Genomic DNA, 25,038 nt, shown 5'->3' with positions numbered 1-25,038 from the left:
ACTTATTATATAAAATGCTAAGAAATTGAGTAGAGTTTTATTTTTATTAAATAATGCTTGAACATCGTCACAGTTTGTAAAAAAAACCTGTCAAAATGCATAAAAATCAATCAAATAAATATCATTGAATCATTTTTTACCGATGTGCTCCCTTCCTAATGTTGTTGCTCTTGAAGATACTATATCCTGCAGCCATGTTAGTTCAATCCTGCTGACATTTCTGGCGTAACCTTTAGTTGTGAAGACATACTCGGTATACATGATAGCAGGACATTGTTTATTGGCAAACAGCATAGATGAAGGGTGAACACTAATGGTTTCACCTGTTGTAACTGTACGGTATGATCTATCTGGCATACCAATTGCTGTGTTTTTACTAAAACCTTGTAAGAAACATTTTAGGATAGTAGCAATCGTATCTTCGTGTACCCCAATTCTACCTTTTTCTCCATCATCACTTTCGGTAAAGCCAATATTATTGAAAATTCGTTTACAGTAGTCCCTCAACTGCGCCCTGATTTTAATAACATTCCTGAAACCTCTGTATGAAATGCACAACTCCTTACACCATTCTTTTCTTTCCTGCGTACTATTTGACGCATTTTCCAGCTCATAGAAGAATGTATCAAAAAGTTCTTTCATCATAATCAAATCACCAAATTTCTTACCAGAGTTACAAAGCGTCAGACGCTTCTCATTAACCTCATCTCTTTCTTCAGGTTGAGGATTCAATAATAAATTTTCAACACTCAAACAGGAGACAATATCAATAATCTGACTCAAACAATCAGTTTCACTAGCTCTGATTAAAACACAACTTAAATGGGGTAGCAGCGGTAGTAAAGCCATCTGTTCCCCCACATTCGTTATTTTACCATAATCGTCTAAAGCCTTCAATTGATATAGTTCTTGCAAACCCAAAATAATTGACTCTTTCCCCGGTGTTTCAAACCAAGTCCAATTTACGAGATCATTGATACCATATTTTTTTAGCATCAACAAAGAGGAAGTGACATCACTACGAACAATTTCAGGTTCAGTTTGTTTTGGTAGTTTTGTAAAATCATCTTCAGAGAAGAGTCTATAGGATTTACCTTCAGATTCTCTACCAGCACGACCTGTTCTTTGCATAGCACTAGCCTGAGATATAGGTACAGTCAACAAGGACGCCAAGCCTAATTGATGCCTCCATACCTTAACTTTCCTCAGACCCGAATCGACTACGTACCTAACTCCTGATATGGTAACAGAGGTTTCAGCAATATTGGTACTAAATACAACCTTTCTCTTAAATCCCTTGATGGGTGTAAATACACTAGCTTGTTGAGCCGGAGTCAGAGCAGCATATAGCGGATATGCAATCATGGTAGGAACTGAATTTTCTTTGGCTATCAGAGGTGCAACTTTGTTCATAATCACAACAGCTTTGTCAATCTCTTCTTGACCTGGCAAAAAACATAAAATATCACCTAACTGCTCACCCTGATTGATCTGAACACAACAATTAATCGCACTGTCAATTATATCATCAGATGGAGCTTTTAAATAGTACTGTGTAACGTTATATTTTCTACCTTCAACAAATAGAATTGGTGCATTGTTGAAAAATTTACTGAATGTCTCTGCCTGAAGTGTTGCAGACATGACAATGATTTTTAAATCAGGTCTGGGACCATTTATCAGTGTTTTTAGAAGACCTAGGATCAGATCTGTTAATACCGTCCTTTCATGAGCTTCATCAATCACCACGACGCTATACTCCTTCAATTTCTTGTTCATCATTAGCTCTCTTAACAACATACCATCGGTCAAATACTTAAGCCTCGTCCTTGGTGTTGAAGCGTTATCAAATCTAACAGAGTAACCGACTTTGTCAGAAACCTTACTACCGAATTCCTGCGCTACACGAGTAGCTAAACTAATAGCAGCAACTCTACGCGGTTGTGTGACGGCAATTGATCCGGATTTCTTATTTCTATAAAGATCCTCTAGTAGGAATTGTGGAATCTGTGTCGACTTACCAGAACCAGTCTCACCAATCAGCACCGTGACAGGATTCTCCAATAGATATGGCATAATTTCATCCCTGTTCTGGTACACGGGCAGAGATTTTCTAACTTGCAACAATTGTTCTGCTTTCTTCCTTAGTTCATTAGGTGTCACATCATTATCATAATCCTTTTCATCATCATCATCATTATCACCACCATCCTTGGAATCATACATTTTGACCACTTTATTTGAATTTATTTTGAAAGGATTTACCTTCTTATTATTCTTACCTTGTTTCTTACCATTTGTAATAGCATGGTTCTTCCTACTTTCTTTGTCCACATGAGGCGATACCCTCTTTCTAGCTTTCTTAGTCATATTATTGTTTTATTATTATAGCTACTTGTATTGTTGTTTGTTATAATATAACGAAATTTGATGTGTTATATTGATTATATTGCTAAGATTGAATATAATGTGATGTCATCTCATCGCATCGCATCGCATCGCCTTTTTTTTTTTTTTTTTTTTTTTTCAATAAAAATTTTTTTTTTGGCCCAAGGAATATTTCGAAGAACCACTATTTTTTTATTGCAGGGAGGCATATTAGCACAGAAATACCCGTAGAACGTGGAATGATTTCCCACTTACGCAGCGCAGGTACATCCATCGGCTGATAATAATTTTTTTTAATGTTTAAATCTTGGTGATAGAATAATAATTAATCCAAGTTTTTAGTAGAACAATGGGCGTAACCAACTTATTATCACTGGCACCCTAAGACCATAATTTCGTTTTAATTCTTTGGCATTAGCATCTTATCCCTTTTGGTTGCTCTTACCCTGGTAAAAGCTAACTATAATAAGCTTATAGTGATATTAATAAAACAAAAAAAAAATATAAAAAAACATAATTTAAAACTCCGAATTATCAACTTATATCGATTGTTAGAATATATCGAAACGCATATTGAGGACCGCTATGAAATGAAACTGTTGACCTATAAAATAGTGACAGTGGTGCTGTTCACCGTGTGTTTTGTATTTCAGATACTCCCGTTACTCACGGTACCTGTCTCCAAGGGGCTTATACTTTCCGAATTTCAAGGCTTCAGGTTTGGAGTCTTCGGTTGGTGTTATGTCGATAACGACCAGAATATGCATATATGTCATCATGATTGGAAAGCTGATACTGAAGCCACAGCTGAATACTCCCTGAAGATTCTGTTTCCATCGCTATACACTATCGCGCTCTCAAGGTTACTAATCGTGAACCCTATCGCCTTTGCATTCACATGCGTTGCCTGGATAATATCCTGGTGCATTGTTTTCACCAAATACGGTAATGAGCCGCGCTTTGTACTAATTTCCGCCGTGTGGACCATGTTGACTTTTGTTCTGAGCCTCCTTTCGTTTCTAGTAGATCTTTTATTGTTCGTAAATAAGTTGGCATGGCCAGGTTGGCTCATCCTAGCGGCTACTGTCATTCTAGCGTACCAGTGCTACATACTATGGGCACTTAGAAGGAAAGTGTCGGCAAGAAGATATGTTTACTGCGGATACGCACAACAGCTCCACCGGATGGATAGAGAAAGTCCAGAAAGCACGCTGCGCTCCCAATCAAGCTCATATAATAAACATTCTAACAGTGAAGTATACTCGCTAGAAAGAGTTCCATGTTCAAGAGAGAACCTGGCGGAACCGGAGACTTCTTATTATACTCAATCATTTGTCACGTGAACTGTTTTCTTTTCTTCTTCAAAGCTTAAGCGATAGAATTTTAAAAAAAAAAGTTTGAGACGGGGAACAGCTCTTTTAATTCTATTCGCAACTTCGATAACTCTTGTTGCAAGTTATATCCCCATAAACTACCTAATTATTGATCCTACGAAAAGTGATCGCTTTGACAAAGTTTCTTTTATTTTTCTTTACTTCATCTGATGACACACTATTGTGAATAGATGAATTCTGGGCTGTGAAAAAAGAAAAAAAATAAAAGATAAAAGAGAAGAAGTAACACTACCCTATCGGACATATAAGGAAGTTGAGTTTTAAAGTTGTTGAATAAAAAATAATAGAATCGCATTGCATCACACTAAAGTTGTAGAGAAATAATGAGCTCGAATTTTGTAAAAAGGAGTTATCCGGTACCGGTAAATATTTATAAGAAAACTAATACTCCGTTTGGAAAGCTTCCTTATAAGATTCCTAGTCCGCAGGAAATTGTTCATCCATTCTACAAACCAGATGCAGTAGCTTCTTTGGGATTATGTATGAAGGAAGCGAAACCAACACTTTTAGATGGCCAGTTCATAGTCCCAAGTGTGATCAAACATCCTAAGAAACACAAATATATGCTTGTAGATGGTGCATTGAAATTCTCCACTGTTCAGGGTGTAAACATGTGGTTGAAATCTTATATGGACTTTATTAACCAGAAGTTTAGCGTTCCAGAATTGGTAACCGTTAATGAGAGGTATAAATCAGAGCCCTTTAGGCGATTATCAGCAGATACACAGAAAACTATTTTACATGAACTTAAGAGTTTTACTGAAAACAGATCAGCTCTAGATAGTGCAACAATGACCAAAGTCATAGATAGACTAACGGCAAACTTAGAATTGGGATTATTCGCAGAAGATATACTGATATTTTCCATGAGCCATATTGCAAAATCACCTAGAGATATTGGTGTAATTATAACTGTTGCCGCTGATTTACTTCACTCTAGAATCGACCAGATGAAAAGCGTTGGTAATATCCTATTTGCCTGTTTGACAGCGTTGGAGAAAATGGATACTACTGAAACCGCTTGTTTGTGTCCATTGGTAGACGACTTTTTATCCAAGATTGGTGACAAATTCCATATATCGAATGTTTATTCCCGTTTAAATCCTACTATTAATGAAAAATTATTTCATTTTTTTATCAGGCATGAAAATCTGGAAGAAGCAACCTTTGCAATTAATGCATTGATAAACAGGAATGTAAAACCAGAAGGGAGAGGTATCGTACAGTATCTAAACCTACTGGAAAAGAAATTTCCAGCAACATCTTCAGAAAACTATAAGCATAAATTCGCCTATACTAGTAGTTTCTCACCTATACTCAATTATACCAAAGAACCAGCTGTGTTTGGATTTCTGATAAGGTTGTGTAGGCATAACGAAGAACTTAAAAACGTTTTCGAATTAATTGATAAAAGTCATTCAGCCAGTGAGATTCTAACTACAATAAATTCTGATATTACAAATAAAATAAGACAATTGTCACGAAATTATCTAGACCACAGTTGTAATTTATCAGCATATTTAGCATTATTGAAAAGACATTTCCCTGGAGAACTTCCCAAAGAGATGTCTTGGACTATTTTTTGTGCGTTCTTTAAAGAAGGCAATTTTATAATGGCATCAAGAATTTTTGATGAACAAAACTTAGCATTAACGCCTGTAGTTATTGATGGTCTGGTATCACAAAATAAAAAATTAAGGCAGTTATCAATGAAGAGAAACTACATTGGATTCACATATAATTCACTTACTGAATTTATCAAGAAATATTTCTCTCCGCATGCAAAAGACCTCTCCGAAGAGAATAGAGCATGGATTAATAAATTTTAAATCACTGTAAATAAATCATACAGATACTTTATGTATTTAGTATAAAAGCAAGAATTAATATTCTAGACATATTAAACTCGTATGAAGTATTTACTAGTCGTTCATAAAGCTAGAATTGAAACGCAGTAGATTACAACTGTTTTAACTATATAATAATAATATCGATAGCATAATATTTCTGAATCTAGAATATCCAATTATTTTTGTATACTGCTTCTACTTGTCTTATAATCTAAAGTCTCAATTAATTAAAACATATAAAATGAGCTTTAAACCGAGAGAAGCAAGTCCAGCTACTTTTTTTTGGAATAGTCTCAGGAATATTGATGATCCATGGAACTCCACAATTCAAGCACACGACTATTTTCCAATTCTAAAACCTACATGCGTTAAAAATGCTATTGATGACTTCATGAATATGTGCATAAAGGAGTCCTCTGAATCTATCAGCCCTACTATAAGAGCATGGACTGCTGTAAAACTGTCTGTTTGTGAATTTGAGGCAGTAGGTTTGAAAAATATACCAGATAATTGTTATTCTAATGATTTAGAATTAATGATGGAGTGCATGTTGGAAATTGAGCATTCTACCCAATGGTGGACTACATATAGCGGCAATTATCAACGGCTTTCTTCTCTTTGTAATGATTATAATTCATACTACCAGGAACGCAGATTAGTTGAGACATTATTGAACTTAACAGATCTTAATTACGATTTTAGCACTAAATACACTAAACAATTCACAGCCACTGCAAAAGAGAATATCAAAAATCTAAAGAAAGATATTATAAACGCTAGTAATGAGTTACAGGAACACTTGAATACTCAAATAAATAATCAAAAATTAGTATGGAAGGAACATTTATCAAAGCAAAATAATGTATACGAACTATCTTTGAACGGAATGAAGGACATCGAAAGCCTTACCAATCTCCTGAAAGATAATTTAACCAACCTATCAACTATATTAACAAAGTATATTAAATCTGCCGCTGAGGAGATAGATAAGAACAACATAATTAGCTTATATGAAAGAAAGTTTGAGGCTTTTTATAAGGTAGCAATAGAGGAACAAAAACAATATAAATCAATCACTTTAAAGGCGATTAATGACTTATATTCTGATACAGAGAATACATTAACAAATTTACCACATTTAGTTGATAATTCTGTGGTTGAACGTTTGAAAGTTATCAGCTATGATTTCGACTCAATGCAACGAAATATTAATACAAACATACAAAATTTATTCTACTCATATGCAACAAACATGGATGCAAGCTTAGCTGATATAAAATTTGAGTTAATGGCCTTAAAAAGTGAAGTAAATGAAATTTCTGGCAATATAGCAAATATTTCTGGAGTAGTAACCCAAATTCATGAAAAGATTGAGTCATTTGGTTCCACCTGGTTCATTATATGGGATATATTCATTTGGTGTTTCACATTTCCTTCGGGGTTATTACAATATTTTCTTCTGAAATTTAAATATCTACCAATATATCCTTTGGTTTTAATTTATTTATTAAGTAAAACACTGCCCAAGATTCCAGATTTAAGATTCTCCATGAAAATCTCTCTCTTAATTCTACTTACAACCATCGGCTCACGTCTAGGTTACGTAATTGGGAACTATATACAGCAACTTTCACCATTGCAACAAGAATTACAATAAAGTTTACATTTTTCAAATCAATATCAGAGTATAAATTATCGACATATGAGTTGATTACCATTTTGTTAACCCATTCAGACAGGGATAACTGTAAAATACTGTAAAAGGTTTCTCATCATTAAAGTTTGAAAAATGTTCTAAATTTGCGAAAAATAACATAACTAATAATTTTAACCTCGTATACTTACCAGGATCATTTGAAATTATCAGTTTGTGATGTTAGCATTTTTTCAAGTTATTACAACAAAATAGGCTAGGCTAAAAGCTGTAATTAATTTTGGTTAGTTAGAACTCTAGTAATTGTCTTCTAAATATAATTTAAGAAAATTGAAGCTAGGTCAAGACATTAAAATTAAACTAGAAGGGCCCTTAGATATTTATACTTTTTTTTTTCAAAGGAAATCTCGAGATGAGGGCATCGAAAAAAAAAATTTTTTTTTAATATGTCAAATTTATGGAATTTCCTAAAAAGGTATCTATTTTCTCAATTAGGAATAAATTAAATTCAAGTTACGAATAAGATCAAATTAGGTTTTTACGTATTTTAGCTAATAGAGCAGTAACTTGAAATAAATGGTTGAAGTTTAGTGTATATTAATCATCTAATGAGTATTCAGAGATCAGGAACACAATATATTTAAACCATGCTCTCTTATACTGTGAGCCTACTTAGAAAAACTCCAGTACGAAGATGTGTGAGGTTATATAGAAGAAGAAGAGGTGGTCTTTCATCTCATATTCCCATTATAACTAAGGGTGTCGAACAACAAAAACCTATAGAAAAGAAGACCAAAATCAATGCCCCAAGTTCTAATTTACTAGATACAAAGAAGATGGTTTCGATTGATGGTACAAGAGAAATGGAAGATATTTTAGTTCATTATTTAGAGCATATTAACTCTGGATTCAAGAAGTCAATGAAAGCTATAAATAACTTGAAATCTGAATTAAAACTTCTAGATCAACGAGGCGACAAAAACAGCAAAATTTCAGTTATTTTAAACTTCCTAATACGAGAATCTAGTATTGAAATCAATAGATTACTAAATCTAGGCCCTGAAAAAGTTCAAGAAGTCATAGAGAAGGGTCAGCGTAGCAAAATTTCCAACATTAACCCAAATAATGAAGAACAACTCGAATCAGCCATAATTGAAGAATTATTTCTTTCAAATGATAATAATAGTCCTTCTTTACCATTGGCTAATACTGAAATGTTAGTAAGTATACTATCGGATATGTCGAAACACACCTGGGAGGAAAATTCTTCTGTAATAACTCTAGAGCAGCTAGCTGACATATTCGAAATTGCTAAGCAAGTTCCTGAAAATTTGATTAAGAGGAGGGCGCTATATTTTTCTGCCAAAGTATTGTATGATAGTAAGAAGGTTAGAATGGATCCAGTAAACGAATCGTTCTATATTGACACATTGGTTTTTTTTGGTAAATATAATGAAGCTTTGAAACTATTTAATTCAAATAAAGATAAAGTAAAACAGAGATGGTGGAATGAACTAGGAATGATGATTACCCTTAGATCGAATCAAATAGGTGCATTCAACTATTTGCTACATGAAACTGACTCGGAATATGGAGATGGGACATATCTGCATCCTAAAATCATTAGAATAGCTATTAAACGATATTTGACGACAAGAAATATATCTAAAGCTAATGAAATGTCTGATCGACTACTACAAATGATTGATATTCTTGGAGTTTCAAATAAAATTGAGGATACTGATATCATTAATCTACAGTCATTGGAAGACGCTGAGATATATCTAAACGAAGTAGAAATTCCGTCTGTCAGTGATATATTAATTATAATTAAACATCATATTCATTGGAAAAATACCGAGAAAGCATATGATTTACTGGCAAAATATTTAGTCACCGCTGCAGATATCGATAACGACTATAGAATTTGTATATCTAAGTTGAAGTTAATATTGCTGAAAGACCTAGATGAGCTAGAAAATGCACTTTATAAACGAATTGACCACGACATCTGTAAGCAGATAACAATGAAACTGGATCAAACTCTTTCTGAAGAAAAGGCAACATTAAAAATCGATAAAAGAATATCAAGTCAAATATTGTATGATAAATTGAATAAGCTAGGTGATAAAAAACAGTCTGGTATTGAAAAATTACTAAATTACACCAAAAAAGAGTTAATGAATATAAAGAGTCAATTCGCAAATAGTAAACCAAAAGTAGAAAAAGAGGTGTACTATAATGTACTAAAACTTCTATTAGCCAATAATGAAGAAGAAAAAGCATACATGATATTAAGTGTATTAGAGGATATGAACCGCAACTATCTTGTGGCGAATCAAAAAGATGGTATGTTAAATTCACATCATTATGCATTATTCATAAACTATTACAATAATAAACTTATAACCGCTAGAAAAAAATTTCAATATGAAGAAAAAGTTCTTGCTATAATTGAGAAATTGAAAAATAATAAAATTGCACCATCTCCAGAGTTTTGGTCAAACCTTATTGCCTACTATAGGTCAACCAATAGATTTGATAATGCATTTGATATCATCAACAACTTATTAGCTCAAGAAAAATACGAGCTCGAAGACCAGACAGATGGCATACCAATGGAATCATATGAGAGGAAGACATTCAATCTGAAGCTATACACAGATATATGGATCACTTATGCAAAATATTTTCATTTAATCGCTTCTACCTCATTAAATGGTGTCGAAATAAAACAAAACAAATTATCGTATTTGACAAAAAAAATACTTACAGGGAACTCAAACCTGCCTCTATTAACATCGAGGGAGCTCTTTTTTCTTATGACCGTAAATGACAATATAATTCCAACACCACACCTCTATATTAGAGTTATCAAAGTCTTTTTGAAACAAAATGACCTAGAAGGTTTAATGGCCGTAATTGTTTCAATGTACAGCAGACATGATTATACCATTAGTTCCTCGGTACAGCAATACATAATCCGAGGGCTTGATCAAATTTTTTTCCTTATAAAAAAATCTAAACTTGAGCCAGAAGAACAATCAACCGTAAATATGGCTAGAGAATTGAGAATTTTGAAGGATAATGGTATTCTCCTGGACTTCAGAAAAATGGAAGAAGTTCACCCTAACGCTATCGTTAATGAGATTCGATATTTGTTAGATCTAAAATATGAGGGACAGAGTTCGATGGAGCAAATACGCAATGCTTTCAATGAAATGGGAGTAAGTTTATCACCAACTTAATTATTTATTCGATGTAGTCCGACACTTGTAAATAGAGAAATAAATTTGAAAAAATGACAACATTATTTTTTGGGGTAATACTACTGGAAACAAGTGGCTTTTATGCTTATAAAATTATTAAGAACATGCAATATATATAAAACCTTTAGTTTACTTTTTGCTTAGTTTCAACCATTTTGGTATTTTATTGGATTTTTCACGGGTGTAGTTGAGTTTCCTGTTGTCTCTACTGACTTCTTCAAGAGTTTTACCATCTAATTCTTTGTGTTCTTGATTAGGTCTTTCAATACTGTCTGTAATATTCTTAGCACTTTTAAAAATATCCTCATCTATGAAACGCCCCTGACTTGGTGAGTGCTCCGATTCAAATAGAAGTATTGTTTTTGTTCCGAATTGTAAATCATCTACCAACTTCAGATCAGATGGATCTATTTTCTTATGTGGATGGGTTTGGTAAAGACCAAAGTGCTTCACTGTTACCATTTTACCTACAACTTCATAAACTGTATCAACTGTATCATCGGCCTTAAAGACAATTTCCATTTGAGTTAAATCAGGAAATCTTATTCTAATAAAGCACTGTGTAATTTTCTTTAGATTGGATCTTAAGCGAGCTTCTTGTTCTTCCCTCATTCTTCTTGTCATTAAGGGGCCACCCAAAGATCCAGCTTGTTTGGCAACGATGTTTTGGTAGAGTTTCGCATGATCTACAGTAAGCTCATAGTCTTCCTCATTAAGTTCTTCATTGTCATTCATTCTCTGAGAAATGGAGGTTTCTGGTGGTAAGTATACAGTGGGTTGATGCAGTTCAGGGAGTTTATATTCATGACTTTCATTAACTACGTTATCCTCAGTGTCTTTTATACTAGCTACTGCAGATTCTGCTTTAATATCTTGATCATCGACCTTACTCTTGTCATGCACAGAACTGACCTCATTAACTTTGTCTGCATAGCCTAGTATGATTTTAATATTGGAAGGAGATTCTATAGCTAGTGATCTTAGCGTTGTGAAGTTAAAATCAGTGGATTTGATGGTTTTACTGAAAAATTGCACTGATACATCGTCTATAGCAGATGCCCACTGTTGTTCTGTTGCCAATTCATTTATCACTACACTCAATGGTTCATTATTTGCAATCTCCTTGACAACAGTACCCTTTCCTGCCACTTGAAACCTTATTTTAATCTTCTGTCCTGCTCGGTCATTCTTCTTATTTGCCACACTTGTGCCTTCTACCAAATCAAATTTGCTATTAGCAGTATAGTTTAACAACCTCCATGGCAGATCAAGCTCAACCGGTTTGCCCTCTTTTTGTAAATGATACTCTCCTTCTAGCTTAAAATGCTTGACAGATGCCAAAACTACCTCATTCAAGGTTGTACCAGGACTCACAGGAACCTTCAAATAGGTAAACTTATACTGGATTATTATACTGATCATATTAAGTTAAAACACAACGAATTGAATATATCTTTGTTGGAAGAATTCTATCAAACTTTAACAGATTAGTAAATACATATTTGCTCTAGTAATGGTCTCTTAGCCCTCTATTCATTCCTTTTAAGTGGTAATATATGAGTTTTTGCTTATGGAAGGGGACATGGCGAAACTTAGCCAAAATCAAAAAAATGTAAAACCCTTTAATCCTCCATCGATACTAAAACACATATATATAAGTAATATGTACTTACAGCAATACCACCAACCTATGAATATTATATCTACTTTTAAGATATAACAGGCCTTCATTTTAAAATATGTTATTAGAACCGTCGGTACGACTTCGTGAAGCTATTAGAGAAGGGAACTTATTAATAGTGAAGAGACTACTACGTCGATTTCCTGATCTGCTGACAAACATTGACCCAAGTAATGGGTGGAGCTCATTGCATTATGCTTCATACCATGGGAGGTATTTGGTTTGTGTGTTACTGATCCAGTTAGGTCATGATAGACACGAAATTTTGAAGACCTTTAAAGGTAATACATGTGTGCATTTGGCGCTTATGAATGGTCATGAACAGACAACACACTTGCTTTTACAGCATTTTCCGCAATTTATTAATAAATCAGGTGAGTATGGGATGACTCCGGTGCATATCGCGTGTGTACATGACTATTATCAATGTTTAAGTTTATTAATAGGTGTTGGTGCTAATTTAGTTGTTAAAGATGAGAATGGTAACACACCAATGCATTTATGCCTGGAATACGGTAGTACAAACTGTATGAAAATGTTAATTGGTGAAATCAACGTTTCTGACGAATCCATGAGAAATAACGATGACTGGAAACCGAGTGATGTTGCAAAGACTACAGAGCTGGCTAAATATTATGCTAAACTACGTAAGGAATCACAGGCTTCCGATAATTTTAAGAAACCTAGCTTTCAATCTTTTAAGACTCCGGTGCTAACTTCGAAAGCTGTTTTTGATGACGGTCCTTCTCCTGTTTTGAGTATAAATTCTTCGCAAATTAATTCAAACCTAAGCACAGTAACGCCTAACAACAATAGTCCCTTGCCTAGATTACAAGGAATATTTACAAATAGAAGACCATCCGTTCCAACTTTATCTGAATTCCATTCTGAGAGTGATAGAGGCGGCTATTCCAGCTCCAAGCCATTAGGTATGGGTAGAAAAACATCCATGTCAGTATCTTCTCCATCAAATGTTGCAAGAAACAATTCGATTTCATATATCGGTCTGAATAAAGATAAACCAAGGATAGGCAAATTTGAAAGTAATAAGGATAATGATTTTTCAAGATCTGCGGCATTTGGAGGTGGTGACAATAGTGCTTTAATTAATAGGTACCTTTTGCCGACGAAACAGAATGGTAATGAAGAGGTATCAACTTCAGTTCAGTCAAATGACTCTAAAAAAGACTCCTCCTTATCCGCCTCTGTAAGTTTCACTCCAAAGAGAAGGATTTCCTTACTGAATATCCCAATCTCGAAATTAAGAAATGATGAAGAATGTCAACAAGAAAATACAGATTAGAGATTAACTAAAACTCTTAAATTAAATGACTGAATATCAAGTACACTGCTTATAGTAAGTTATTTAGGTAAGCTAAAATAGTATTGAAAAAAAGTAATATGGAGTAAGTTAATGATGGGTGAGTTATATTAGTCCACTTTTCTTCAAATTCTGCTGTATTATGAGATCAGTAACAGCAGAAAGCACAAACTTCATTGTGTCCGTGTCTGTAGCACATGTTTGCTTCACATATATGGGTTTATTAGATCTATTAAGTCCGAGGAATAATTTTTCAAAATATTTGATGCCTGCCTTGGCGTCACCAACTTTAGCCTGACAATCTGGGAAATATTTTCGAATTGGTTCTCTTTTTACTTTATCTTCGAATATATCAACTTTATTCAGAAATAGTATAAATGGCGTATTTCGAAACCATCTAGAATTAATTAGGGTTTCAAACAACATTATTGATTCATGCATTCTACTAACTCTGCTATCTTCAAATAATACCTGATCGTATTCACTCAGTGCTAATACAAATAAAACCGCCGTGATACCTTCAAAGCAGTGAATCCATTTTTTTCTTTCCGAACGTTGTCCACCAGCATCATAGACCTTAAATTTTGTCGAATCGATGTTAAACTCCGTTTCTGTGATTCCAGTCGTTTTTATCCTACCTTTTAAGATATCTTCATCTGTACAAACGTAATCTGGTTGGGAAAATCGCTCAACGTTATCAAAAAAATATGATGCGGAACTTTCAAGTTGAAATTCATTTGAGCAATGGAAGCACTGCTTGATACCGGTATCCTTAGTCCAAAGATTTTTTATTGCTTTCGCAATCACCCGGTTATCAGCAGTTGGACTAAATGTTTGTTTTGTCTCTATAAACATTTTCCCGTTTCCGGTTTCATGTAGTCCTTCTGATATTTCTTCGAAGTTTAGAGTATCTTTATCTACGTTACTCTTATTTGAGAAATTACCATCCCCAAATGCTTCCACTTTACCTGTGCTTTGTTTTTTCCTTTTGTAAGCATATCGCTCAGAATACTTTATCACATAGTCATTTAAAAAACCAGGCCCCCCCGCAACCGAAGTATCGACAAGATTTATGGCATTAGATGACAATAATAATCGCTTGTCCTCATATAACTCTCTATGATTAGCAGGGTCATCACAATCTAGTTTAATCCCAAGTTTTCTCGCTTGGATAATAAGAATCTTCATCGATTGTATAACATCTGCCCATATAACCTGTGCATATTGTAAACGTTCCTGGTAAGTGAAACCTCCTTGATGTAATAGCCTGAGCTGTTTTAAAACTGTTGATTTGCCAGACTCACCAGCGCCGAGTAGCAATAATTTAATTTCGTTTTTATCACTTAGCTTCTCCTGTTGTGTCAATGTTTGCTCTATAGCATCATTAGCACGCCTGCTTTGCAAAAATGGATCGTTCTCGTCGTAATCAACAGCAGAAGTGCTCAAGATACAGCCCATGGTTATTTAATGGCTATTTATGCAATTGATTTTATTATTATAATGTTATACTAAGTCAAAGGAAATGAGGGGCAAAGCAAGTCTCTTTAAAAGGTAATACCTTTAATAAGAAGCAGTAATACTTACAATATTTTAATTATTAAAATATTATTATTTATATATTCTATTTAGAACCGTGTGATGCATTTAATCTTTTGAGGCTATAGTGTAGCCTTTGAGGTTTTCAACACTAATTACGATATTCATGCTACATTATAGTACTAGTTTGGGAATGTATAGATTGTAATTAAATGTATTAGAATTTACTGATGTATTTCTTTCTTTCTCTTGTTGTATATACAGGTATGGAATATTTCTCTGAGGAGTATTGAAAGTACTATATAATTATTTTTATTGCTGATTTTGCTTTTTATTTGTTTAGTTGTGGATTCGATTGTCCTTTCTTCCAATTCTTAAAAAATTGTGTGTTTGTGCTAAATGACAGGTGGAAAATATCGAAATTTTTAATCCTTATCTTTTATCTTAATCTCACATTCTTTTTAAAACTTACCAGCCGCATTGAATGTTTGACCTAGCTTTTGCATGTGCTCACCAACTTTAACATTGGTTTCGAAATACTTCGCCACACATCTGTCTAAACAGTTAGCTTCATTCTTGTTAAGATCACCTTCAGAGTAACTGTTGTTAATACACTTAGTATAACAGTTGGATACTAATCTGTTAAACATATCAGTAACCAAGTCCAACTCAGTCTCAGCAGCTTGGATTTTTTGTTGGGAAGTTAATTGTGGAGCACCACCTAGACCTAGAAAAGACATTGTTGTTTGTTGTTATTATGGTTGTTTATTATTACAATTATTTAATCTCCAAAAAAATAAAATAAAATACTGTACTAAATATAATACTTTCTTCAAAGGGGATCATATATGATCATAAACGTCGAAAGAAACGATTTTTCGCCCATAAAAATTTTTAATTTTTTATTTTAAAATTAGTATTTCTCTATGATAAAACACGTGACCAAAGTTCAGTATATTAACAAATATATTCATTAAACTATTATATTAAAGTCTTATATTGTTTATGTATTGTTTGTATTAGTAATTAATTAATTCCTTATTTTATATCATTCTTGACTCATTTTTTTGTTTCATACTGGGCTGTAGAATGGAGACTCATATGTCTTTGAGCAGTATGGGTTTAAATCTAGGGCCTGTCTAGAGTGCTTAATAGCCAAAAGTTTTCTATGTTCTTCAATAGATGTTCTTAGGACAGTGTTGGCTGGTGTTGACGTTGAAGATCGGTATGTGGATTGAGCTGCTGGGGGGTACGATTTCGGTGTAGCCGCGTCATAGCGGTGCCGACCACTGTGTTTATGAGTCGAAGGTAATATTTTCTGTATCAAGCCACGAGTCATTGTGACAGAACGTCTTATCTGGGATGGGGACCGTTTAATAACGGAATTCGTTCTTCTTCTGCCGAGCCGCGTAGGGGTCAAATCTGCCACAATATCAGCAGTTCTCTGTCTGACATCCAGTTCTGCCAAAGCTAGGGCCTCATGTATTCGTCTCTTATACCGTATAACCTCCTGTCTATACTCTTTAACCCGTGGTAGTTCTCTCAGACGTATCTTGGGATCCTTTGGCCTCTGGTGCTTCGAAACCCGCACCTTATGATGTGCAATAGCCATATAGAAATAGAGTTAAAAACGACAACCTGTCTAGTCTCTGGTTTTTCTGCCGTTACGTGTTTATATGTATTTTATATATTTTATATATTTTACTATCTATTATATTATGATATATTCATTAGCTAAACCACAAAAATGTACAGAAATAAACAACTACCAAATAAGATAGACAAACAGTGCCTTACACAAAGTATAGGTATTAAGTTATTTATAATATATACATATATATTGTAATTAATATATCGTATTATATATTAGTAGTATCATGTGACCTATTAGTATGCTTAACCTATATTTTTTTTTTTTTTGGGTTTTGGAACGGGCCAGGCAGAAACGAAGCACCAAACCATAACCAAAGCAACGAACCTAATGTACTTCGAAATAAGGGATTCTTTGAAGTTAATACTTGCTTTGTATTATTGTAAAAGGTGGTGAGACAAGGTGATACGGTAAAGAAGAAAGAAAGGTGGGGAATATCAAGAAAAGCAAAGGAAAATGAATCTAAGGTTAGAGTTGAAGAGGTTTTTAGCGGTATGTTTTATGTTTTCTACAGCGTATATGACGTGGAAGGCTGCGTCAATTGTCACTAATTCGCATTCTCCTGTAGTTGTTGTGTTGTCGGGGTCTATGGAGCCTGCGTTCCAGAGAGGAGATGTGCTATTTTTATGGAACAGGAACCAGAAGAACAAAGTTGGTGATGTTGTGGTGTATGACATTCCTGGGAAGGACATCCCCATTGTGCACCGTGTGCTGAGAGAGCACTCGCACTCTTCCAACCCGGACAAACAGTTCTTGTTGACTAAAGGTGACAACAACGCCGGTGACGATATACCATTGTACACGGGGAAGAACCTGTACTTGAATAAAGAAAGGGACGTCGCTGGTACTGTGGTAGGCTATATCCCACTGGTAGGGTATGCTACCATCTGGCTAAACGAATCGCAGAAGGCGAAATACGCAATCATGGCCGTCATGGGACTATTCACGTTGCTCGGTGGTGAAGAGTAAAATACAACAAGAATATGGGCAATAGGCATTTTTGTTTATAATTTAAATAGAGTATATATATGAGAATACAATTGATATATTAAGTAATAATATTGATACATTTAAGTTCTAGCATTGATAATACTTGTTAATAAGTGCACGTGACCCTGTAAAGTAAAGATTGGAAGAAGAGAGAAACTCCGCGGAAATAAAGAAAAATGAAGTGTATAACACGGTTTTTTTTGAAGAAAGCGAAAAAAATAAAAAAAAAAATAAAGGCGGACTTGGATCATCGGAAAAGACAACGAGAAAGGTGAGAGAGGTGAGATGTACAGCAAAAATGACTTCAAAGAGATGGGATTGGAGGGGGTGGCCCAGTATTACATATTACAATATTAAATAGCTATAACTGACAGCTGTTCTATCAAGGAAAGTAGATACTCATCAAAGAAGAGGGAAGACAAATAAAGCGTAAACAAAAACAAGTCTAACCAAATTAGATAAAAAAAACTGTGGATATAGGCAACATCAGCTATTGGAGAGGGGAGAGCTAATACAATTCAATACAAATAAAGCTAAGCAAAAGAACTAATACTAGGGGTAACGCAAGAAAAAAAAGGAAACAAAAAAAAAGCCGATGAAAGAGTCTTCGAATGGTAATGGAGAGATAGGGCATCCTGGGATAGAAGACCATGAGAGAGGACCTGATGGTGGTGGGATACAAGAGAATGAGTTGCTTATAAAAGAAGATTATGATAATATTTTAGCGCAGCTTTCTAAGGATAGGGAGAAGAATGTATCTAATGAAATTATGAATGATATGAATGCCGATGATCAAAGTCATAATCTTGAGTCATTTTTAGGCGACTATAGTACACTCATTGCGGATTCTTATGGAAAGTCACAGAAACAGCCGTCTTTAAATAGTGAATATGGTAGATGTACTGAATGTGATAAGACTGGGTCTGATTGTAATAAGAAGGAAGGGGATGTTAAGTGCGCAAACTGTCAGGAAAAAAATGTTGCTTGTTCGTTAGAACAATCTAGCAACGTCGAAAATAATAGTCTTGATGCTGTTGCTTCTAGGAAAAGATCCTTTGATTCTGAAAAACCTGTCATGGAACAACCTCGAAAGTCCAAGAAATATGACGAAATGAGTAGTGGTAGAGATTCGAACAAGAATTCACCGCATCAATCAGTGCTGAACAATATTAGAAAGACAAATATGTCTAGACAGGACTCACCTGCATACCCGACCCAACAACAATCTCCTGGATCTTTTCAACCTAGAATGTCGCCTGAACCTCCAATGCAATATCCTAGGTCTTCTTTCTACCTAGGAGCAACGTCAGTATATGATACAAGACTTATAAACTGTATTCAACTCGATAGTATAGACCAGATTCAACTCTCATCCACAGTTGCTCTTAGAAGGGTCGCCCCTAATGTTCAATTTATGTTGAAAGATGACTATAATCAGGAAGTTTACCTGAAACAAGAACAAGAAGTTGATATGGTTGAGAGTCTTATATACCCCCATGGTAAAACATTGGTGAAGATGTTTTTCAAGCTAGTTCATCCTTACTATCCCATTTTACATGAAAGAGTATTCCTAGAAAAATACTCCAGATCGTATAGAGAACTGACGGCACCTTTATTAGCCTCAATATACTCACTAGCATTACAATGGTGGGATTTTCATCCTGGATTCATTGGTTTTCCAAAACCTGATGTTATAGAGAAACTTAATACAATAGCGTTCGAAACATTTCTCAATCGGATTGAAAGACCAAAATTGAGTATGGTTCAAACGGGACTTCTATTATTGTTGTGTAGAAGTGAAAATACTAATAATTGGGTTATTTCCTCTTGTTTAGTAGCTTTAGCAGAAGAGTTAGGTCTTGGTATAGAATGTCAAGATTGGCGCCTGCCAAAATGGGAAAAGGATCTAAGAAAGAGATTAGCTTGGGCAGTATGGTCTCAGGATAAATGGACAGCATTATTGGAGTCTAGACATTCACACCTTATATTAGGTAGAAATTGGATGGTTCAAATGCTTAGTGAATCGGATTTACCTACTGATTCTCCAATTATCAAGGAAAGATCTAATTCAGAAACATCTATGGATATGAATATGGGTGCACCAATGTTCCAGTTGACTCCAAATCTCCAAGACTTTAAGAACGGTGCATTGATTTTCCAGAATTATGTTTCCCTTAGTATCATTTTAGGAGAAATTATGGATACTTTTTACACATTAGGATCCATGCACATTAACACCTCCATAGAACAAGTATTACGATTGGCTAAACCCTTACAACTAAAATTACGTGAGTGGTATCATCAACTACCACCCCAACTATCTATGGCTACTTTTGAATCAAAAAAATTTAATTGTAATGCTACACTCACCCTGTGTTATTTTATAGTGGAGATATCATTACATCGTAAAATTATTTCAAGTTTAACTCCTACTACCCCAGCCGAGATTAAAAAAGTTTGTAGAACAGCTGCTAGAACTAGGTTGGTAGCAGCTATAGAATTTATTCGTGACTTGAAAACTGAGCACACTAATGCCTTTTGGTTCCCATCTGCAACAGGCTCTATAATGTTAATAGGTTCCTTTGCAGCTTTACTTTATACATCCGCTGAATCCAAAGAAGAATCAAAATATTTAAGCGATATAGTTCGCCATTATATTTGGATTTTACGTGTTGGGTCTAAAACTTTTGACAAATTTGGACATGCTTTAAGTCGTATGCATGCCCTGTTCGCAGAAATCCCGGGTTTACTCACTGATGAAGTAAAAGAAGATTCCCAAAGACAGTCCCAAAAGAGGAACTCTAAGGTGTCACAGGGCTCCCCTACAGCTTCAAGTAGAGGTTTTAATAGTGCAACTAACTCACCATGGCAATATGTTTCACCAGGAATTGTAAACCATCAACCCAATACTGTCAATTCACAGCAATCAAAAACCTCTAAGCAATCAAATGAGTATTCGGGTTCTTTTACTAACAGAAGTCCCACAAACTCTGATACCTTTCTAAATTCTGATGTTGGCAGTAATCATAACTTCAATCTCTCACCTTAAATTTGAAATGCAACGCCTGATTAAATTGCTCTTATAAAACCACAGTTGTCATAATTAATTGTTTAATTTTGCTTAAAATTTTTCAAGAAAAAGGTGTTCTATCAATAAACAATACTGCTTTGTATATGATTATCTAAGAGTATTTGATTTACAAGATTTGCACTCTCTTCAATTCTATTCCATTTAGCATTTTTTTTTTTTTCTTTGTGAAATTTCCCATTAATATTTATTTTATCTTTCTGTATTATTATTGTTATTGTTATTATTTTCAGTTATCATTACTTTTATTATTACCTTATTCTTCTAGTTCCAGATTTCCACTTTCAGTTTAAAATATAAATTATGTCTACTACATTTATTATATTTATCATATTTATTATATACCTTTCTGTTTCATACGATAGTGTTATGTTTAGCTCGAATGTATTAAATATAAATTGTTTCGTAATACAGGTTAAATGTAATTTCTAGGACATCGGTAGTTTCTTACTTACTTATACTTACCTATAATAAAACTATATACAAGTTAATCTTTTCGGTGAATCTCATAAAAACTTTTTAACTGATGTATCCTTTGCAGCTTCACTTAGTTCACCTGGGGATTCGACAATCGTATGAGTTAAATATGATGGAGCAGATTTTCTCTCTAACTCTTCTTTAGCCTTTCGCTTCTCAAGAACTGCTGGATCAGTAATCAAGTCGGAAGCAGGTTCCGAATTTTTCTGAGGAATTTCTTCAACAGACTTCATTATATCTTCCCAAATACTCTCTAAGCTTTCCTTTTCATGATCTATCTGCTTTATATCTGAATCATATTCTCTTTTCCTTTTAGCAATTAACCCTGAGACTTTTTGATTTTCACTAACAGAAAACATAGCATCTATTATTTTTAGTTCATTTGATATATCAATATCAGTATCTCCTTTCTTACAGCGCTCTACTAATTCTTCCAACTTATCTATTTTCAATGTGTAACGTCTTTCCATATTATTAAATTTCCTCCTCTCCTCCATCACATTAGTCAAAATTGACCCAAATATCACTAATAGACCCAGAGGTTTCAATGCCGATTTATCAAACTTAGATTTCTTCTTGGTAGCAGGCGCACTTGAATATAACCGCTGTACGATACGAAATCTACAGGATTGAGCAACCCTTACGCTACTATATCTAAACATTTTCACTTGTTTCAATTCCGACTATAGTCTTCTTTTTTAGTCTTAAATCTATAAACAGCACTATTCAAGAATTAGTCTTTCTCGATTGGTTAGTATATGTTTCCTGGCTATCCAAATTGGATAACTTCAGCTTTAAACTTTCCCTTGAATCAATCCTTCTTAATTTTTTGTTTTATTTTTTTGGGTGAACTCTTATATAAAGGCGGTGAGACTAAAAGTACCAATCTTAGATCAAATAATGCATAGCTTAATAGAATTAAAGGTATGTCACGACATCCAGAGATTATATTTGAGTATTAGAAGAGGAAATGGAAGGTATTGTACCGCGAGTTGAACTATTTGAAGGTAAAAATGGCCCAAGATTGATGGATATGCAAATATTTGAGCATATCAAGAATAAGTTTGAAAAAGAGAGGATACGGAAGGCGCAAGAGTCTGGGTACGGTCATGGAATTGCCGCTGCAAATGATGAAGTTGAAGATGAGGAAATCCAATATATACCACCGCTTTCAGCTTATAGTGCTGCTAGTGATGCTCCTTTTATTCCTGTACGTAATCTTTGTAAGGGTAGAATGAAATTATCAGTTACTGAGATGCGATACGAGGACTTTGAGAAACGGATGTATAGTATTAGAAAGGCTGGTTGGAACACCTTGAGACCAATTGGTTGTAGGAAAACGATGGCCGAAATTAGACGTGAGAGACAAATGAGAAAGTCGGATAACATGGATATGGATCAACCATTAGAACGATTATCTGGACCAAATACTATGAATTATCAGGAAAATCTACTTGACCCTTCCATGCAAAACTCTGCCGAAACTGGTAACATGACTGATAACGATAATGATAATGATAACATCACGGAAAATATTGATATTAATGTTTCAACAAATATTCCGGTACTTGTTGAGTCAGGAAATCACACTATAGAGCATTCGGCTGTAGATGTCAATAACGAATATTACGATACTAATAATGGCAACAGCTCCACGAATGTGGGGAATGAAGTTGTTGATGAAGCTGAAGGTGAAGAAGAAGATGAAATATCTTATGATTATGATGCTGAATATGCGAGAGTTGAAATTGATGATGAAGAGGAAGAGGGAGAGGGAGATGGTGACCGAAGTACATATCTTGGGGCTATTGAAAATTCCGACTTGGCTACAAGGGATCCAATTGTCCAAAACGGTATTAATAGGAATCTCTCTATTCAACAATTTGTTGAGGCAACGAGTAGACCACGAAATGCCTATGATGATATCTATAGTGAAGATGGTGATATTTCTACATATTCGACTGCTGACAATCATCTAAGCGTTGGCCAAATCTCATCTGATCTCCATTCAGATGGCCATGACTTTACAGAGATACCCACAGTTGATATCTCTGATACAATTGATAATAGCGATATTGCAAGGAGTAGCAGAGTGAGTTCTTTGCAAAATAGGCAATAAGCTTATTACTTTTTATCTGAGTATTGATACGTCATTGTTTTAAAAGTTATATAATATTAAAAAAACCTTTTAAACAATGCAGAAAGAATCACTATCAGTATGAAGAATGCATATAATTGTCCTATTTATAATGTTAAAGAATAATGCTATTTAAATATGGAAAGGTCCACCTACTATCACTTTTGTTCAGTGGGTTTAAATTCAACTCTATTTGGTAGAGCCTTTTCAGTCAATGGGAAGTGATCCACTTTACTGGATTGCAAATGAATAGCAGGAACTACCCATTTTCCACAACTACAACGGGACCCCTTCCAATTGTATCCACCCACTTTCGATTTACATCCTGGGCAGCTAAACTTACCTTCTAGTTCCTGTTTCTGTAGGTCCTCTTTCATCCAATTTAGAGGTTCTACGAAATAATGTGAACAGATAGTAGACGATTCTTGGATATCAATGATTCTATGAGAACCAGCTGCTCTTCTGATAAAATGACCCTCGGAAGAAGATTTGCTTGGGGGCTCGTGGTTGATGAAAGATGTTGATAATGCCAACCTCTGTCTACAATTCTTACATCTAATCGTAGAGATCTTTGATAGTTCCTCTTTGGTCATACTATCTAACTCCTTGTCCTCATTTTGAGCATCTCTGTAAATGTCATCCTTGGATAGAATATCCTCACCGGTAGGATCAAGTTTCAACGATTGCTTTAGTTTCCAGGATTTGTAGAATTGGTTATCAATGCTCACTTTACTACCACCCATGCCTTCATACACCTTCAATTGCTCCATGAAATTTGGGTTGGGCTCTACCATAGGTCTTCTACGCCTCACCGCATGCATGGCATTCGCTAAACTTAAACCAAACCTATACATCAGGTAAGCAACTACAAACGATGTGGATCTAGAGATTCCTGCTTGACAATGAATATATATGGCATTACCACTCTGCTTCTTCTTCTTGAAATCAACCTTTGCAGGGTCATACTCAGTCTCCATCGGATACAGGCACTCATCAATGTATTTGTTCGTTTCATTGAAATACTGGATGATGTCAGTTGTGTCATCATCATCAATAGGGATGTTCTTGAAAGTATACCCCTTACGGATCAAATATTCAGGGATAGCCTCTAGCTTCAACACGGATAAAATATGTGTCACATTATATTGAACCTTTAACGGCACATGGTTCGCAATGGGAAGAAACCCACCCATATAGATACCTCCCAAAATCCTACTAATTTCATCAGACATATTTATACCTTCACTACTTTCATATTAGTCCTACTAACATACTTTATTTTGGTATCCTTCTTATATAACATAGCAATTATTTAAAAATTGCAAGCTCATCGCCCATCGCATCGCAAAAAAAAAAAAAAAAATTTTTGAAAAATTTCATTGGCAAAAAAAGAAAGAAAGAAAACAAACAAATGTCAATCACGAATTGCATCAAGAAATGGTTAAACTCTGTTATTTGTAAGGTTTGAGGGAGGATTAGGGAGAATAGTTGTAGGGCATTAGAATCAATATCTGTCCTATTCTTTGCTAAAATAATTGAAGGGATTTAACTTTTTCATCAATTGTTCCTGCTGAAGCGAAATAATAAGGAACTATTGTGGTT

The 25,038-nt window shown here is 34.6% G+C and overlaps 15 protein-coding genes across 15 annotated transcripts; 8 read left to right on the top strand and 7 right to left on the bottom strand.

Annotated features, from left to right (window-relative positions):
- Window positions 1-129: 129 nt before the first annotated feature.
- On the bottom strand, window positions 130-2,370 carry DHR2 (RNA helicase; the record flags this gene model as incomplete). Its single annotated transcript, XM_071054904.1, has 1 exon — window positions 130-2,370. The coding sequence occupies one exon, from the start codon at window positions 2,368-2,370 to the stop codon at window positions 130-132; it is 2,241 nt and encodes a 746-aa protein (XP_070909597.1).
- A 608-nt stretch (window positions 2,371-2,978) lies between these two features.
- Window positions 2,979-3,731, top strand: RIM9 (Rim9p; the record flags this gene model as incomplete). The annotated part of the gene is made up of 1 exon (XM_071054903.1): window positions 2,979-3,731. The coding sequence occupies one exon, from the start codon at window positions 2,979-2,981 to the stop codon at window positions 3,729-3,731; it is 753 nt and encodes a 250-aa protein (XP_070909596.1).
- Window positions 3,732-4,105: 374 nt separating this feature from the next.
- AEP1 (Aep1p) lies at window positions 4,106-5,611 on the top strand (the record flags this gene model as incomplete). Its single annotated transcript, XM_071054902.1, has 1 exon — window positions 4,106-5,611. One exon carries the CDS (start codon window positions 4,106-4,108, stop codon window positions 5,609-5,611), a length of 1,506 nt encoding a protein of 501 aa, XP_070909595.1.
- Window positions 5,612-5,873: 262 nt separating this feature from the next.
- On the top strand, window positions 5,874-7,289 carry KAR5 (Kar5p; the record flags this gene model as incomplete). The annotated part of the gene is made up of 1 exon (XM_071054901.1): window positions 5,874-7,289. The coding sequence occupies one exon, from the start codon at window positions 5,874-5,876 to the stop codon at window positions 7,287-7,289; it is 1,416 nt and encodes a 471-aa protein (XP_070909594.1).
- A 644-nt stretch (window positions 7,290-7,933) lies between these two features.
- Window positions 7,934-10,534, top strand: SOV1 (Sov1p; the record flags this gene model as incomplete). The annotated part of the gene is made up of 1 exon (XM_071054900.1): window positions 7,934-10,534. The coding sequence occupies one exon, from the start codon at window positions 7,934-7,936 to the stop codon at window positions 10,532-10,534; it is 2,601 nt and encodes an 866-aa protein (XP_070909593.1).
- Window positions 10,535-10,684: 150 nt separating this feature from the next.
- Window positions 10,685-11,977, bottom strand: UBX4 (Ubx4p; the record flags this gene model as incomplete). The annotated part of the gene is made up of 1 exon (XM_071054899.1): window positions 10,685-11,977. One exon carries the CDS (start codon window positions 11,975-11,977, stop codon window positions 10,685-10,687), a length of 1,293 nt encoding a protein of 430 aa, XP_070909592.1.
- A 317-nt stretch (window positions 11,978-12,294) lies between these two features.
- Window positions 12,295-13,539, top strand: AVO2 (Avo2p; the record flags this gene model as incomplete). The annotated part of the gene is made up of 1 exon (XM_071054898.1): window positions 12,295-13,539. One exon carries the CDS (start codon window positions 12,295-12,297, stop codon window positions 13,537-13,539), a length of 1,245 nt encoding a protein of 414 aa, XP_070909591.1.
- Window positions 13,540-13,662: 123 nt separating this feature from the next.
- GPA1 (guanine nucleotide-binding protein subunit alpha) lies at window positions 13,663-15,015 on the bottom strand (the record flags this gene model as incomplete). The annotated part of the gene is made up of 1 exon (XM_071054897.1): window positions 13,663-15,015. The coding sequence occupies one exon, from the start codon at window positions 15,013-15,015 to the stop codon at window positions 13,663-13,665; it is 1,353 nt and encodes a 450-aa protein (XP_070909590.1).
- Window positions 15,016-15,554: 539 nt separating this feature from the next.
- On the bottom strand, window positions 15,555-15,833 carry TIM10 (protein transporter TIM10; the record flags this gene model as incomplete). Its single annotated transcript, XM_071054896.1, has 1 exon — window positions 15,555-15,833. One exon carries the CDS (start codon window positions 15,831-15,833, stop codon window positions 15,555-15,557), a length of 279 nt encoding a protein of 92 aa, XP_070909589.1.
- Window positions 15,834-16,165: 332 nt separating this feature from the next.
- Window positions 16,166-16,705, bottom strand: RNJ42_04731 (uncharacterized protein; the record flags this gene model as incomplete). The annotated part of the gene is made up of 1 exon (XM_071054895.1): window positions 16,166-16,705. One exon carries the CDS (start codon window positions 16,703-16,705, stop codon window positions 16,166-16,168), a length of 540 nt encoding a protein of 179 aa, XP_070909588.1.
- A 495-nt stretch (window positions 16,706-17,200) lies between these two features.
- SEC11 (signal peptidase complex catalytic subunit SEC11) lies at window positions 17,201-17,713 on the top strand (the record flags this gene model as incomplete). The annotated part of the gene is made up of 1 exon (XM_071054894.1): window positions 17,201-17,713. One exon carries the CDS (start codon window positions 17,201-17,203, stop codon window positions 17,711-17,713), a length of 513 nt encoding a protein of 170 aa, XP_070909587.1.
- Window positions 17,714-18,329: 616 nt separating this feature from the next.
- Window positions 18,330-20,783, top strand: DAL81 (Dal81p; the record flags this gene model as incomplete). Its single annotated transcript, XM_071054893.1, has 1 exon — window positions 18,330-20,783. One exon carries the CDS (start codon window positions 18,330-18,332, stop codon window positions 20,781-20,783), a length of 2,454 nt encoding a protein of 817 aa, XP_070909586.1.
- A 545-nt stretch (window positions 20,784-21,328) lies between these two features.
- Window positions 21,329-21,961, bottom strand: INA22 (Ina22p; the record flags this gene model as incomplete). Its single annotated transcript, XM_071054892.1, has 1 exon — window positions 21,329-21,961. One exon carries the CDS (start codon window positions 21,959-21,961, stop codon window positions 21,329-21,331), a length of 633 nt encoding a protein of 210 aa, XP_070909585.1.
- Window positions 21,962-22,269: 308 nt separating this feature from the next.
- Window positions 22,270-23,418, top strand: MND2 (Mnd2p; the record flags this gene model as incomplete). The annotated part of the gene is made up of 1 exon (XM_071054891.1): window positions 22,270-23,418. One exon carries the CDS (start codon window positions 22,270-22,272, stop codon window positions 23,416-23,418), a length of 1,149 nt encoding a protein of 382 aa, XP_070909584.1.
- Window positions 23,419-23,594: 176 nt separating this feature from the next.
- YVH1 (tyrosine protein phosphatase YVH1) lies at window positions 23,595-24,668 on the bottom strand (the record flags this gene model as incomplete). The annotated part of the gene is made up of 1 exon (XM_071054890.1): window positions 23,595-24,668. The coding sequence occupies one exon, from the start codon at window positions 24,666-24,668 to the stop codon at window positions 23,595-23,597; it is 1,074 nt and encodes a 357-aa protein (XP_070909583.1).
- Between the last annotated feature and the right edge of the window lie 370 nt (window positions 24,669-25,038).

This window comes from Nakaseomyces bracarensis, assembly GCF_045282275.1.
Source record: "Nakaseomyces bracarensis strain CBM3 chromosome Unknown Scaff13_0, whole genome shotgun sequence".
In the NCBI taxonomy this organism is placed as follows: Eukaryota; Fungi; Ascomycota; class Saccharomycetes; order Saccharomycetales; family Saccharomycetaceae; genus Nakaseomyces; species Nakaseomyces bracarensis.
This window is presented reverse-complemented; position numbering and strand designations above follow the sequence as displayed.